The 16,807-nt window shown below is 39.0% G+C and overlaps 1 protein-coding gene across 3 annotated transcripts in view; it reads right to left on the bottom strand.

The window, feature by feature from the left end:
• Positions 1-16,807, bottom strand: part of TIAM2 (TIAM Rac1 associated GEF 2) — a gene marked incomplete at its 5' end in the record, with an annotated part of 87,616 nt that overhangs the window by 49,430 nt on the left and 21,379 nt on the right. Inside the window, 6 exons of one of the 3 annotated variants that reach the window (XM_080341891.1) lie at positions 870-948; positions 1,420-1,524; positions 4,204-4,371; positions 9,012-9,074; positions 12,697-12,843; positions 14,044-14,229. In XM_080341891.1, coding sequence (XP_080198017.1) covers positions 870-948; positions 1,420-1,524; positions 4,204-4,371; positions 9,012-9,074; positions 12,697-12,843; positions 14,044-14,229 — 748 coding nt within the window. Of the gene's footprint in view, positions 1-869; positions 949-1,413; positions 1,525-4,203; positions 4,372-9,011; positions 9,075-12,696; positions 12,844-14,043; positions 14,230-16,807 lie in introns of all 3 variants that reach the window. The other 2 variants (XM_080341893.1, XM_080341892.1) reach the window with 2 other exon arrangements.

Consider the following 16,807-nt stretch of genomic DNA (forward strand, 5'->3'; position numbering starts at 1 on the left):
TTTATTTTTTTTTGTATTTAGTAGACTTTACACAACCAGAGGGAGGATACTTCCTCTGAGAACACACCCACAGAGCACAGAGAAATTATCACATTGTTTCTCAGTCATTGTAAACCCTACTGAAGTTAACAGGTCTTTTCAACTTCCAGGAAATGCCATGCTGTGCTGTAGAAAAAACAAACTACATTTCAAAAACATGTCTTCTACCTCAGCCCCATTTGACATTTCAGTAACACGGCTCACCATTACAGTAAGAGTCCTGCATGCAGTGTGCCTATCGGACACAGAGCTCTCTTAAACAGTTCCAAAAACTGGAAACCCAAACTATAAAGCAGCAAATCCATTTAGACCACTGAGTGAGACAGCCAGAAAGGAATAATATATACCAACAGACTGCAGCTGAAGAACAGCATAGAGTTGCTTATGAAGGTATCATTGCAAGGTATTTAATTATACCTAGGCATAACCGCCTCCCACGGATGAAAAAGCCTGTCAGAATTTGTACCAAAGGACATGCTCTTGATACTGGGCCAACAGAGGATCCCACTACCAAAAAAGAAAACGGCAGACCTTGACCATGGCCTGAGGCTGACTGTATTAATCCTGGCAAAGGACATTCATCTTCTGATGATTTCATGCTTGAATTATTTGGCCAGCACAGCAGAATTAGAAAGTGGACCCTTCCCAAACATAAAAAATGCACTTTCCAGTGTAAAACGACCAGTTTGGTTCTTTGTTATAATGCCTCGCATTCTTTGGAGACTCAGACTTTTGAGCTATCAAAGATGGTTCTACCTGCTCTCAGAGACAGAAAAGTCCTGCAAAGAAAAAGTAAGCAATGAGAAGAATAAAAATTCCTGAGAGCTTACCAAAATCACTTATGTTTTCAGTCTTTGTAAGGTGAATGTTATAAACATTTAATGGACAAATTTCTATTTCATCATACACCTGTTGGAAAAAAAGACAATAACAGAAGACATCAAATAATGAAATTGTAAGCATCAAAACCCAAAGGTACAGCATGAGAAATAAATGTGATATTCTTTGCATCAATAAGGAGCCAAAACTTGCTGTCTTTAGACAGAGAGCTGTGTTACTGTACAAGCATCATTGGTATGAGCGAGATTAAATGCAGAGTGAGCTAAAGATAGAAAACCCAGCCTGAAGTTGAGACTGACACTTCACTTTTCTATCAGAAGCCCCACTTAAATCTTCAAAGGGTTTTTAAAGAGAGTGTTTGGAGGGTCTAGCCACCCAAATGTCTGCATAGGCATGGAATGTGTGAACAAGGATGGCAGAATGTAATCCACGAACAGCTTCAAAACCTTATTTTAGATCTAAATCACACATATTCATAGGTGATAATTCAACTATAGCTACAGATATAATGGAGTTTCGTCTAAAAGGAGTCACACTTTCCTGGTCTACTATGTATTCATATGGTTCAGGAGCACAATACTCAGTATTGTCATCGACCAGTCTTCTGAGTTGTAGGCCGTAGTGTCTTGGCTCCAGCTGCTTCATCTAAGGAATAAAGAGAATGGGGTATGAAATTTATTATTTATTTCCAGAATCCCAGAAGATAAAGAAGCAACACACACACACACACAAAAAGCTCTTCAGAAGTCATGCAAAAGCAATCCTCAAGAAGTAATTTTGTAACTATTTTTGTGGTATAAAGAAAACTGGCTGCATTGCTTAGAAGATAAGATTCCAGTGCAATTTCCACTTTCTCTTACAATCCTTCCAAATCCTTTCATAAACACTATGGCTTGCTATTAGATTAACTGAGCACTGTGGTATGTTTCCAAAGATATCACAACTGTTTTCTGTCCTTTCGAACTTATGTTCACAACCATCTTTTTCTGTGAGTACTTTTAATGACTCAGCTCTGCTCAGCAATGTTTTCTTCTGATGTAGAAAATGTATATTCATGTATGGGCTATTAGGAGAAGAGATGGGATGGGAAGCACGTTCCCTAAGGGTTTGCTTTTATTGGATTTTATTTTTATTGCTGGGTTTCATCTATGATCAGAGAGTTTCACCTATTTTTTTTCACCGCATGAGGTCAAAGCAAAAATCCTGTCTCAACAGGAAGTCAAAGGGAAATAGGAATATTCCCAAAGGATATTAGCTTGAAAGTGTCAAGCCCCTGATGGGAGTCTCTCTGAAAATCAAGATGCTGGTGAGATCACTGCACAAAACACTTCATTTTAGCATATTAATAGAGCAACATTTAAGAAACAGGAGGAAGCAACATTTCTGAAAGAGGTGGAATGACTGCAGCCCTGAGGGTTCTTTAACCTCTTTAACGCATCTCTGCAGCTTACAAAATCTAAATCTCCTGAGTAACTAGTAATTACCTTAGTGTTTCATTATGTGTAACAGTTTACGAGTTGCATGTGTTCTATATCCTGAAAAACTGTATTCAATACACATTATTTTCTATACATGCTATCCAAAAGCCTCAGATGGAAAACAGAAATGAGAAAAGTATAAACCCCATAAGGCATGAATGAATGGAAAAAAACAACAATCTCTTTGAACTTTATCCTTATACACATAACACTCAAACATGTTCTGTTAAGAAGAAAGATTCCTTACACTCACCAGAGCAGAATGAAAATGTAAGAAGGAAAAGAACCAGGATAGATGAGTAGAAAGTATTCAGCATTAGAGAATGCTTATGAAAAGCTTTACACACAGAATAGAAAGAAAAAATAAAACAGAAAAATGTTTAAGAAAAAAAAATCAGATTATTTAAAACTAAATTTTCATGAGATACAGACAATGAAAATTAAGTCAGCTTTACATTTACAAATATTTTTGAATGATGGAGTAAGAGAGGCAAGGAATTTCCTTTTCAACATAATTTTACGTTTATAAATTTTATTTCCTCTTTCAGGAGTCTTGCACATCACTGCGACTATTTCCAAATGTTTCAGCTGTATGGTGCCATCTGGTGGTCAAATTATGTCCCCGAGAATCCCTTTAGCCTGATCAGGTACAGTGAATTTTTAAAAAGTTAAGCCAGCCATTATACCGTTTCTCCAGGATTCAGTCTTCACCAGCAAAAACAGCGAGAAGTTATTTCCTTCTCAGTGATGCCATGGAGATGCATTGTGACTTGGGTAAATCAATGTGCTTATTTTGATTTAAAAACTGTAGTTCATCCTGGATTTTTAAAAACTTGCCTTTTTTTGTTTGTTTGTTTACAATATTACCAGGTGCAAAGAGCCATTAAATTGGGTCCTTTCCTCCATTAGAAGTTTCAAAATTCATTAACTTCAAGACAGTTGAATGATCTCACCTGAAAATTCACACTGACCTAATCCAAAAGCTACAGCTGGATTTTCAGCAGAGTAGGACTCCTTTTTTCCCTTGTTTTCCCTTTTAGTTGTGAAGTAAGTAAACTATATTAACCAGTTGTCAAAAAAACAGATCTTGGGAGTAAAAAGTTCATTTTTAGAAAAGTTTGTTTGCATAATTTAAGTGACTTGAATCATAAAGTTAGAGCTAAATTCAAGCACTGACATGTGGAGACAAAGGTGCTTGGTACGTTGCAATGTTCTAGAGGTGCTGGTCTTTCATCTGTAGTTAAAACTGGTATTTCTACCTTACCTTGAACCTGTGACTCAAGTTTTATGCCCCAAGATCTATAGCAATCCCTCTCAAATTGCTGGCACTGACTTTCAGAAGGGAATGCACTCTTTGAAATTCACAAGTAGAGGTGGTACTTGATTAAAACCTTAAAAGGGTACTTTAAGAAGAAAACATATATGATAGCCTTTGTCACAGTAGTCTTAAATGCCTTAATCTCCTGGTATTAACTCAACCAATCCCCGTTACACCTTTGTGATTAATTTGCACCGAACAACTGGGTTCGCTGCAATGACAACATAGAGTGGGCACTTGCTGAGATTTCTCAGGGGCTGACTACTTGGAAAACAGTCACCTCTCTTTTAAGTATTCACTGTGTGCTGTCTCAAGCAATGCTGCTTGAAAACCTTTCCACAACCTGCTACCTTGGCTACAGCACATAAATAACACAACTAAAGGAAACAGAGCAATGAGCCTTAATACAGCAGCAGGGAGATGCCGGTATTATGCTCCCAGTATTTCGGCATTTACTGATATATTACATTCCTTCTCAAGTCCACAGCTATTTATAAGGTGAAATTGTACACACAAAAAAATGAGTACCTTGCATGCCAAAGACAAAACATCTTCCACTCTGTGCTCTGGCTTGAGGGTCAGTGCCACTCCTTGGCCATCACAGAAGTGAACATATGTTTGTGTTTCCCAAGCATTCTCCTTCTGGATGCTCTCTGGCACTGAGCAGTAGACATTCAAAAAGTCATCGACTTGCTGCTGGAAACAAGGAAGAAACATGCAACATATGTGGATATTGCAAAAACCCACAAAAGTGCAATTACATTGGCAGTTTGCTATGAATCTGTATTTAGACATGGTACTGTGTATTCCCCATGACAAGACAGGGACAAAGTTCTGTTACCTGCTCTCTTTCATTACTGAGGACTTGATTTTCTTGAGAATGGACTGCACTTCCTCTGCATTCCCATCACAGGCTTTTATGCCTTTATCTCATATTAATTGCTGATTTAACTCAAAGTGAAAATATGTAGCTATCTGATGTATCACAGTGGGAATAAATTCTTAAGAAGAACCAACTAATACAATTTTACCTAATTAAATTTAAAAAAAAAAACCCTCACACAAAAAACAAACAAAAAAGCCATCACAAAACAAACCCCAAAACAATGGAATTACTGTAATTTTAACAGAAAATTACAATATAGTAAACTTCCAGCAGAGAGCACTGTGGAGAAAGGCTTGCTATAACATAATAAATTACTCAAACAGGAATTAAGAGTTCCTATTGTATTTTATTTACAGTTTACAAACACATTGTTTCATAGGTAGCACACGATTTTGCCTGTTTACCATTTTGCTTCACATTTCCCCTTTCCCCAAAGCCACTCTGCTTGATCAAATAGCATCCACTCTGAATAAACTCCCTCTCATTTTCTCACCCTTCATTTTCACACTTTCTCCTGTACTGCACTTCAAGCTACACGTTTCAAAGGAAGCCACACAAGGAGAAGAAAAAAACACTGAGAACTGTTCAGAATCTGGAGTTTCACCTATATGTTTGGATCCACCTATTCAGCGTATCACTTAAATACACACATCAAGGCATTTATGTTCGTGGAGACAGGGCACCTCAATTGCCATTACAGTCAATGGAAAGGGACAACAACCCTCTGAAGTGGTAGAACTGCCACCCAAGACTTAAGATATCCTGAGCTGTCCTCAGAAGTGTCTACCTCCTTAATGCTTTTTCTTTGTATTTTTGTTTGTTTGTTTAGGTTGGGTGAGGGTTTTGCCTACATAAAGTCCCTTGATTATGCAGTTCTTCCCCCTGGCTCTGCAAGGACACAAGCCCAGGGGTGCACTGCAATTAAAAGCTGCAGTGAAATCACTGCGCAGGGACTGCCTCCCTTGCCGCAGGCAGCAATGTTATTGACAACAATCTACCAGTAGCAACAGAGAGACCAATATGATTTTGTTTTTTCCAAACAACAACCGTGGCTACGAAAATGACGTAGTAAGCAACCCCATTCAAGTAATTACCAAACAATGCAGAAAGTCAGGTTGCAGCCAATTCAGATTATGGTACAGTAATAATTTAATGCCAGAGTAATGCTGTTTTTGGCAAAACAATATTAACGAACAGATGGCATTTATGAATTTTACATCTCTTGCTCAACTGCCTCTTTAAACAAGTTGAAAATGAAATTTCAATTAACACAGGTCCTTACTAAAATCCAGCAACTACTATACATAACAGGAATCCTGCTATGCTACTGCAGTGGCTGCGGTTCCGGAGTGCTCATAACACTGGTGGTGGTGTTTTTTCCCATAGAAACATAGTCCTCTCAGAAAGGACTAAAACAAGTGCCTGGAAACAAACACTGACCTCCTTCCACAGTGTAAATAACAGAAAGGAAAAAAGGCAAGGCAGGTAGGCTGTGAGAGTTGAGCAGGAACAAGTCAGACTGAAGTCTCCAGTGGTTTCCTCCAGGGAAAACCAAAGGTACATTGCCTCAGCCAGGGAGATGCTCCCAGCAGCTCAGAGGTTTGTAACTATCGCAGTGGTTTATTGCATGGTAACAGCAGTTCTTCAAATCTGTCCAAGAGAAATAAATCTGACTATTGCTAGAGATTAAAACAAAACCCAACTCAAAACAGAGAATGAAGGTGATGAGAAATAAGTTTAAGGCCACATTCTTCCAGAAGCTTTTAAGACTGGACAGTAAGTTCTGCAGCCTATGTAAGATGCTTTCCTTTCCTTGCCACGTACACTGGTGCTCAAGCATATGCCTTGAGGTAAACTTGCCTCTGTTATTAAACATGACTATGTTCCTTAACTGCAGTCAAGGTACTGTTGCTTCACCCACATTTTCCATCTCAGAAAATCTGACATGAAAAGAGATTTTTTTTTTCCCTGTTATGCTTGCAGTGACTAATTCCACAATAGTTCATTCATTCATTGCCACATAAAGTTATAACAACCCATCCAATTTTCCAGAAATAGGTGCCAGGATTTGCAGACTGTCACACGTTGTGCCACACGGCTGCTGCAGAACCAATAGGTTACTTCATAATTTCCCCCTGCTATTTGGCTGTTTTTATCACCCTTTTCAGGGAAAAAACAGCCTCTCTGGCAGACTTCACTATTTGTCATTCATTTCACTCCTCAGGTAGCATTTTATAAAAAGTTTTGGTGCTGTTTTTATTTTTCAGTTGAAAACAGCCAATGAAACTGGGCTCATGCCAAAGTAACGGTTTTCAGAGTTATGATGAATCATTTCTGAGTTGTTCTATGATTCATCAAAATGTCAGGATCTTAAAAATGCCCACGCTATGTGCAATTCCCACTAAAAAAAAGCTTTCAAAATAATAATAATGTTTTTCTAGAGACAAGCTTGAGCTCCAGAGCTCTGCTTTAGCATCTAAATTGGGGTTGGTTTTTTCAGTCTTGAAACACAACCCTGCTAAACTACGTAAAAGCCTGGCCCAAAATGTGCTGCAACATTGCCCCCACAGCAGCACCCTCTTCCTGGGGAGTGGGGCTGCGAGCCCTTGCCTGAATTTTGAGCACGCTGCTTCTATCCAGCAGGTATGGAGAACACATAAACCCTGTTGTGAGAGTTTGGTCAAGAAACCAGACCTTGTCTCTTCCCTGACACAGCACCAAAGGGAGAGGACTTAATTCTGCCTGCTCCCTGGCACCTTCTAAACCTCTCTCTGTCCTCTCAAAAGGGTTCAGGAAGAGCAAATGCTCTTGTTAGGCCAGAGGACAGGAGACCTACAGCAGACTCCATTGCATGAGGCAGCACCATCGACCACCCAACCATGAGGGGGTCAGCAATAAACTGAGGGATCGGTGTCACAGCCCTTCTGGAGAAACCTTCAGGGACTTCACACAAGAGATTTTGCCTCTTCTCAGGTTTAGAAGGGACTAAACCTTTCTATGTTTAAACAGGACCAGACAGGAACAAATTACAATTTATTTTGAAATAAAAGGAGTGATTTGGTTTAAAGACTTTCCCACCTCAGGATTTAACAAGCAAGTGTCAAGTAACCAAGGGAATTCAGGTGTTTTAATATCCTTCTTCAAAGAACAGATAAAATGTGAAGATACTTTCAGGAGGCACAATGGCATCATAGGGTTAGCTGCTGTCAGTGGGAGATGCCTCTCTCAGTGACAGAACTTCTCCATAGTTGTATATTTCTTTCTTTACCTAGCCATTAAATGAATGTATTTGATAAGAAAATAAACCATGTAGCAGATAATGATACAAAAATGCAACACAAAAACCTATGAGAAATTATGAACTTTGTCCAAACTTTCCTCATGAGATTCATTACAGCTCTTCATTATAATTAATAATTTTCAAAAGCAATATTGAATTTTATAGGCAGATTTTCGCTTTTTGTCTAATACCTGGTACACAAACTCAGCTGAGAGGGAACAGCAGTGATTTTTTTAAAGTCGTCTTTCACGTTTTAAAGTGTATCAAGGGAATATCTGGTTCAGGGAACAAAGAAGGAAAAGGGACGGGGGGTAGACGGAAAGAGAAAATATCCCTTTGAGTCCGGCACACGTTGCCATAAAAGAAATCCAGCTATGCCATACTGAAAACAAAGTCCAGAAACCCCATGCCTAAGACTTAATTTGAATTTTTTATTTGGAGCATGCACAAGCCTACCGAGGTTGAAGGATTCTGTCTGTGTAAGCCACACAATACATAAGCAACGCCCAGTGGTCCTACATGTATGTGAGCATCCTGCTTTGCTTACAGATGGGGAACAGTGACTTTATCCCTAGGGAGGATGCGGGAGCTGAGAGGGATAGTGACTCATGCCAGGCAGGGACCAGCAGCCGCCCTCCTCCTCCTGGGCACAGGGGAACATCAGCCAGAGATATTTACTGAGTGACACGCCGCTTCCTCTTCCTTTACTTGGGCAATCTCCAGCTATACATTAGCTCACACTTCTCTGCTGCTATGTTCCACAGACTTTAATTAGACTTTATTTGCCTTTATACTCAAAACATGCAGGTTCTGTTGAAGTAGGCAAGGCAGAAAAATACACCTTGGGTATTGCCACGTTGGGTTTTCAAACAAGCTTGGTACCAAATCTGTTTCAGACTATATACTGTAAGGATTAATGTTGTGAAGAAGCTTCTAGGGACTTTTTTTAAATTCTTTTTTTTTTTTTTTTTTTCCAAAATGCTACCATGAGTGTTTAGAAACTTTAATTAAAGTGGTTTCATTAGCAGAATTATAATCCTGCCATCTAACACTAACTCCAGTTCATGAACCTCTGTGGGGTTTCTGAACCAGCCCCATCATACATGAAGTGAAATATATCCAGGAATTTAAAAAACATAATGGTGCAGAATAAGGATGGGCATATCTTACCTCAGCAGAGCTGGCTGAATTCTGGACACCAGCAAATCCATGACCTCCAGTTGAATCAAAAATCTATTAAACATATAACAGATAATATGGTATAGGTTACACAAATAAAACTCGTTATTTCTTACCTATGTCAGGTAAATTATTTGAAAAAAAATTTAAAAAGTAAATTAATAAAGACATGTCAACCTGCTAAATCCCAAGTGTCTTTTTGTACCTATTATCACTTTATTCTGACTAGAAGAAGTACTAAAGAAATAAAAATCTCCTTCTATAAAGAAAATTTAGGCAAGTTTTCTCTTTCGGCCTACATGCACACTCACATTTAAATGTGTGTAAAAGCATTAGTTTTTTCCCGTGTAGCAATAATTTTAAAGTAATTTACCTTCAAATAATGCACTATGCTCAGGGTTATAGTTTCACCCTTTGGGGTAATGCTAAGTACAGCTAAAAATCTCATAATGATTTAAAGGAGCTATTTCAAATCTTTGTTGCTGTTTTGTAAAACTTCTTACCCTACTGGTTTTTGTCTCTTTTAGCTGAGCAGTTAGCTTGGCACTATCAATGGACACTCTTAGCTTAGCTTTAAAGGGACACTTGACCGCAGTATTAAGTAATGAAAAGAGTTGACTACTGTGCCTTGCAAAGTGAAGAAAGTAGAAACTGAGACTTACGTTTCCAATTTGTTTTGAAAGCTTAACTATTAGTATCTCACAAAGGTGTTTGTCTTGTTAATAAAATTTTTAAAAATCCAATAAATGGCTATGGATTCAGTCAGATATTTTGGTGATAAGGAATGGATAAACACATGGATAGATCTATACAGTTTATAGACAATGTTGAGATTTGCAGATAATAACATTACCATCCCTAAGTGCAAATACAAATAGCCTTTTATAAACTCTTTCTACAGCCAAGAAATCAGGACAACATCAAACTTAGATCTGAGCTTTTTTTGGCTTAGGTTGTTTGTTGGTTTGGTTTTTGTTTAGAGTTGGTTTTTTGTTTGTTTTGTTTTTTAACTAGCACAAGCCTTTCAGATAATCCAAGACAACAATAAACTCTCTCTTAAAATTTCATACAAAATCCAGTTTCTGCTACTGCAAATAAAAGGCATCACTTCTGAACTTGCTCTTTCTTGTCTCATCCACAGATGTAATAAAAGTATTTTATTGTTTATGATTTTTTGAAACAGTTCATCATTTAGACACAAGAAAGCAGATAAGCATTTAAGAAACTGAGGATAATGTGAGCCTAGACATCCCCCATCTGCTACAGTGCATTTTATTAACTGATTTGTAAAGACTGAGCCACTTCATTAATGTTTACAAAAACCTCCCAGTGTAGAAACTCAGAACCTTTTTTTTATTAATATCATAAAATTGAACTTAACATGACATAAAAAACTTCTCTGACGCAACAATGTTCAAGAATATACCATCTAATTTTGAAGCTAGGGTACAGAAGATTAAAACATACCAGCTCCAGCCAAATGAACTCTAATTAAATCCAAGAAGGCAAGACGTTTTTAACCTATTGTTTGACAAAGACATCAGATAACAATGAGCAGAAAAGTGAGCTCCACTTCTCTGCTTAACTCAGTTTCCCACTGGGCTGAAATAGATGACAAGAAAGGCAGCCTCAGGCCTATTCCAATTTTGATATACTATATACAATTATGTGCATACACCCAAGTCTGAGCAAGGACGTGGCCCCCTTTTCAATCATCTTCTAGATTCATGGGTCAGTTTTAAATCCATGCCCTTAAAAATTCCTCACTTTATGGGTATGAGTCATAGCCTGGTGTTATTCATATGCAACACTCAGCATTTACACTTAATTTTATTGTAGGATGCTTAATATTAAATAAATAAATCATAATTAAAAAAACTCCAAATAAATACAGGAACCTCAGCTCGCGGATGAAAATGAACCCATCTTGGGTCAAATGTTGCAAGGTTTGGAACAAAGAGGGTGAGGATGCATAAGGGGCACCTCTGGCTGTGCCAGAGCTCCCTCCTTGAAGCTTAGAAAAGCAGTAGGAAGGCAGCAGAAGCCTCCTCTCCTTGCCATGGAAATTAGATTCCCCGTCCCTGAGCTACGCAGAATCCCCTTCATGGGCTATAAAGCCTATGGGAGGACATATTACCCAGTTAAGATGGTGCAAGGTATCAGCTCTGCTGGGAACAGAGCTAAGAGGCATAAAATCCCTTCCCTCAGGCCTCTTACTAATAAAGAAATCAAGGTGCAGAACTCTCAGCCTCAATTGCTGGGGAACACAGAAGAAATTACGTGACAAGGGCGACCTGGAAAAAATTTCTCCTTTGGTTTCCCCTTTCATAAGAAGCCTTGAGTTTTATACTTATTCAATTTCACCATGTAAACACATCAGGATCAATATGCTAAGATGTGTAACAGTCACCCCAAGAAGCTTCATCCCAGTGTAACACGTACATAAATATTTACCTATTAAAAATACAAAGCACCAGATCAGAAAATCCTGACGTGTTATTTTGCAATGTTAAATCTGTTGCATCAGCTCTGGGACTATCGCAGTATGTGGACACATAGGCTTGTTTAAATATTCCACACACAGATTACCAGACGTGCAAGAACAGCTGATTTGCAAGTGCTGGTCACAGCTTTTTGACTAATGCAATCAAAATACAAGGGGCAGGGAACAGCAGGAACAAAGTCACCTAATGAATAATGCACAAAAATACTGTTTTGCAGGAGAAAGAGCAGACATGGCAGAAGCTAGTGGAAATAGTAATGTTCTGAGTATGGGTGCACCTCTACATCTTCTGCCTCACCATCAATGAAGTGTCTCCACTGTTATTTACCTTTTTGGCAAGGAAGAGGCAGCGAACTTTATTTGAACATTCACTTGTATTTTTACTGAGAAAATACAGACTTCTGAAGTGTAGGGTTTACACTAAATAAGTGCATGGGCCACTAGTTTCACAAAGAGAAAATCACCTTGTGAGATGCTGTAGCTTCATGAACAGGAACATAGCCCTTCAGCAGGGGCATGCAGGGGCACAGCCCCTCTCCCCAGGGCCAGCCAGCCCCAGCACACCAAACCTGTGACAAGCTTTCAGATGGTGTAAACTGGCATGGCTTTATTAGTCAGCCGTCTACACCTACAGCTGGCCACCTGCATGACAGTAGTCTTCTGTTGGCTAAAACAACTTTCCAAGAAGGGCACATTGCTTTGGGAGGCCATGTCGAAGACAGATGTCTTTGCAGCAGTTTCTCCTCTTTTTCCCTTGGAGCCTTACCTGTATTAATCAATATTAAATTGCAATAGTACTTCAGAGTCTCAGCCATAAGTCACCACAACACTGTGTAAAGGACTGCACATATAGGCTAACTCCAAAGAAACTCTACTTGGAATTTGCAATGTGCCAGAAGACAAGTTTTGTTACAAATTCAAACCTGATGGTCTCATGATGCTGATAAAAACTAACCTGCTGGGTCAAAAACTCTCATTCACCAATCATATTTATCAGAAAGAAACCCAAAATCAGTTACATACTCTTCAAAAGCGATGCTCCTTTTGGCAGTCTGCCATGTCTACTGAAACTGATGGAAAGACATTTCCTACCCCATGCACCAACAGCACCTCACAGGATGGACCCCAGTAGAAACAAGCCATCCTACGTTATCACCAGCAAAAAAGATCTACCTGAGTTACGGAAGGTCGCTTTTCTTTTCCTTTCCTTGCCAATGTGTCCAGTCCTTTTAGTGAAGAAAATAAACCCTTCTTATTTCGGACTCTTTGTGACAGAGACAAAGTACGTTTCCTGAGAGCAGCTTCATCTCTGGAGCAGATCTATTTAAACAAAGAGACAGGCCTTCCTGTATCATTTTCGTAAGAGCAAAGCATTGACAGCTATTTCAACCTGAGACGTTAAATAAGAGTTACTTCAGTTCACCTCAATGTAATATGACAAAGTGCAAGGACAGTGTTTTAAACTTTCAGTGGTGACACTTGCTTTAGTATTCCAATGGTGTGATAGTGTCAAATTAGAAGGTTGTAGGAAGGCAAGAACTGAGAAAATATTGCTTTGTACAACAAAAGGAGTTAATGAAAAGAGTCTGAAGAAGCATGATAACCTATCATTGAGATATGAAATTGCTAGAGGAAGAAAGACTCTCAAAATTGCCAAACATAGGAGATAAACGTGCTGTAGCATTGAGTTATTAACAAGCAACAACGCAAACCACATAGATAAAACCAGTGGCAGACAGAAACACATTCCTTGAGGGGACTTTCAGGACTACTATTCACACTGACTTCTCATGCAGCAAATGTAGTCTACCTCTCTCTGCCAAGATAAGCCTCACAACCCTGCCAAGGGCAAAGAGCAGAGGTGAACATGCCACTGCCATACTTCCCTTGAAGCCAACAGCTTACAGTAGCTGAAGATGTCCCTCATTCTCCTTTGCAAACACAGGCCACAGCTCTTAAAAAATTACTTATAATTTTGGATTGTCTCTAGTTTTAGCCCACTCTAAAGATACTTCCTCTTCAGGAGAGTATCAAACTGTTTCTGAAAAATGGAGTAGTCTGGAACTTTCAAAAAAAGACCATCTCAGTCCAGAGGGACCTGAATCACTTTAGGAAATTTCAGTGTTGGGCTCTTTTCACTCTAAGTGACTTAGCTCCTACACGGTATAAACTCTGAACTCAATGGGGGTGAAATCACAGTAATATAATTTCAACACAATGAGTCATTTACAGCTGAAGAATATGTTGTTTTGTTTCTTTTATTAGGTATGGGTCAGAAGTACCCAACTCTGGAGATTGTGGGGTCCAAAAAAAGTCACGGCCATATCTTCACTGTTTCAAAGTCTGTCTCGGTGGAAGAAATCTATTTGCAGTCAAGACAGAAAAGGTGAGAAGGGAACATAGCTGTCTGAGCAATGCTTGCAGGTGCAGCCATGTATTATCCCAGCACAATTTCACATCGAAGTACAATACTAATGATGGCTTTGTGTATGCACCCACAAAAAGTGCATTCAGACTTACCAGTGCATGGAAGGATGAGACTGAGAAAATGCCGAGCCGCCCTAGCGCCAATTTGGAAGGACGACTGGCAGCAGCCAAAAGGCTCTTCGGGTTTGGGAGCTCCCCACCTTGCAAACTGGCTAGGTAACATCGCATTCGGAAAAGGTCCATGTTAAATTTTTCCAGGTTCTGTTCCCATTGCTGGATCTGTTTAGATATAAAAAGGAACAATTAAAAGGGGAAAAATGTCTTTGTGGGTTGCTCTGAAAATTCAAGCTCTTCCACAAACCCACGGTAAATTACTTTCATCTGGCGGTATATGGATTAGATTAGTTACTCCCTGCCAAAATACATTCAGTCATATTGTGTTACATCAATGCAAAAGATGGCTTGAAATAAAGCAAAGCTGGTGGTCTTAAATGCATACTGACAAGATGAACATACCATGAACTTCGGGTAGTTTGATAGCCACAAAAGCAGTTACATAAAAACACAACCCTGTGGTTCACAAAAGCTTTTTTTTAAAAAAAAAAAAAAAAACAAAAAACTGTCTCTTTTTGGAGATACATTTTCTTTCTTTTATGAGCTTTAAACTATAGCTGGCTGGCTGAAAGCAAAGCTGCATTGCTATGCTAATGTGCTACACAAAATGAAGTAGCTACACTAACAAGTCCTGCTCATTCTTTTACTGTCATCCTATGGCCTCTCTGTAAGCAGAAGATGATACTGGCAACACAAGCATGTACCGTTCTTTGTCCAATAGGTTAAGACATGCTTACGCTCAGGCAGATTGCAAAAATTAGCTATATATGCCCAATACAAATCACTGGAACAAAAGTAGAATGTGTACACATACACTTCATGCAATTTTAAACTTATCTAGCACTATTACATGCAGATGTAACAGACTGCTTAATCCAGTTTCAATGTAAAATTAGGAAAGTGAAGAGACTTAAATATTTACTAGACAAATACAGTTCCGAATCAAGACTCAGATGACAGATTTTAAGTATTTGTGTAGATACCCACTCATCTACACAAACATGTACTCTTATCCACTGCACAAAAGTAAAATTTTGCCTTTCGTTTCCCCAACTTACAGATTGGTAGTTGCAGCTAAAATCTGCCCCACAGTGTACAATATACACTAATAACAATAATACATACTACAAATAAAAAGGCAGTTGTGTTTAACATAGTAGGCACATACAGACATGGGAGGGTAGAAAAGGCATGTCCATTAGGTTAACGTACACTAAGTTCATGTACTGAAGATTGTTAAAATCCCCTAACAAAGCTGATCTTCCCATGTCAGCTCCAATCACTGTGTGTTGGTTGCTCAACAGGTGGATTAGGGCTCTGGAGAAAGTTCATCACATTTTCTCAAACATCCATTGACTTCCTACCTTTCACCGGCACACCCTGCCTGTCCCTGTGCGCACGGGACTTTATCACCTCACACTGAGATTAGCCAAGGCTGTGACAAGCACCTTTGTGCCTCAGAAAACAGGCTGATGAACACAATAAAAATCTCAGGTGAACTATAACCTGCAGGCTCATCTAGAAGCAAAATCAGCTCAGTTTCCTTATAACGCTGCCATGTATCTCAAGAACTAAACGAGTATCTTGCCTCTTAATTTCAACAATGAAGAAGTGAGGAAAGGGCGAAAAAGGCCCTCTTAACAAAACGGTGCTAAGAGACCTCTTCTGGCTTCCTTACATGTGTGCTCACAAACTGTGGCATCACCTATGGCTATAGTTTTGGAAAAGGTAATCTTATATGGCAGGGAGGGTGAAGAAAAGGAAGACAATATACTCTTTTGTACATCTGAAAATGCAAAATTGTAATTTACAGTAGACTGAAAAACAAAACAAAACAAACAAAAAACTATCAAGGAATGACTATTAAAAGGAAAAGGCAGAATTCACAAAACCTTATGATGAAAGCAACTCCCAAAAGTCCAGAGAAAAAGGACAGAGACATTCAAAACCAAAGATGCCTCATCTAATCTCCATCACAGGCACTCAAAACATGCATCCTTTGCACCCCAGAAAGAAAAGTAATTTTTTTCTTGGGTTTATTTTATTATTGCCCTTTACTTTGCTTTTTTTTTTTTTTTGGTGCTCTTAGACACTCCTCACACAGCATTTCTCTGCTTGCCAGTACTTTACGCATGGGATGACTCCAACAGGAGGTTTTGTGACCAGCTCTTTGTGGCAACACTCAACTAGAACGAAAACATGGTTGTCAGCTTTTCACAAAGCCAAAAGCTACAAGCTCAGGTGAAGTCTTTTCCTTTGGGATGACACCTCTATGGGTACTGAGCCAAGGCAACTTTGAATAGCTTGGGAACAGAGTAAGGCTTGTTCTGGGCGCTGCTGGAGTGGAGCATCCTGTGACCATTGAGCACAAGCTGAACACAGGCATCTTTGTGCTTTGAGGCCTTCTTCAAAATCCCCATTAAACATTTCTACTAAGTTGTATTTTAAAATAAAGATAATCTAAGAAGGGGGAGTGGGGTACAACATGAGGACATTCTGAAGAAATAATTAAATTATGGTGTTTATCAGTCACTCAGGATGCTAGCTAATCAGCTCCAAAAGCATCAGTAATCACGATGTTACGTTTAATGGCATTAACAAAAGCTGTAGGCAGGGAATTTCTGGGATTGTCTTGTAGTCTTATCAAAACCAGGGATGTCTGGAACCAATTGGAGACCATGAACCAATACCAGCTGCTATTTGTCTAAGCCTTTTAAATGATGATAATTCTTCCTAAAGATTT

Source organism: Nesoenas mayeri, assembly GCF_963082525.1.
Source record: "Nesoenas mayeri genome assembly, chromosome: 3".
Taxonomy (NCBI): domain Eukaryota; kingdom Metazoa; phylum Chordata; class Aves; order Columbiformes; family Columbidae; genus Nesoenas; species Nesoenas mayeri.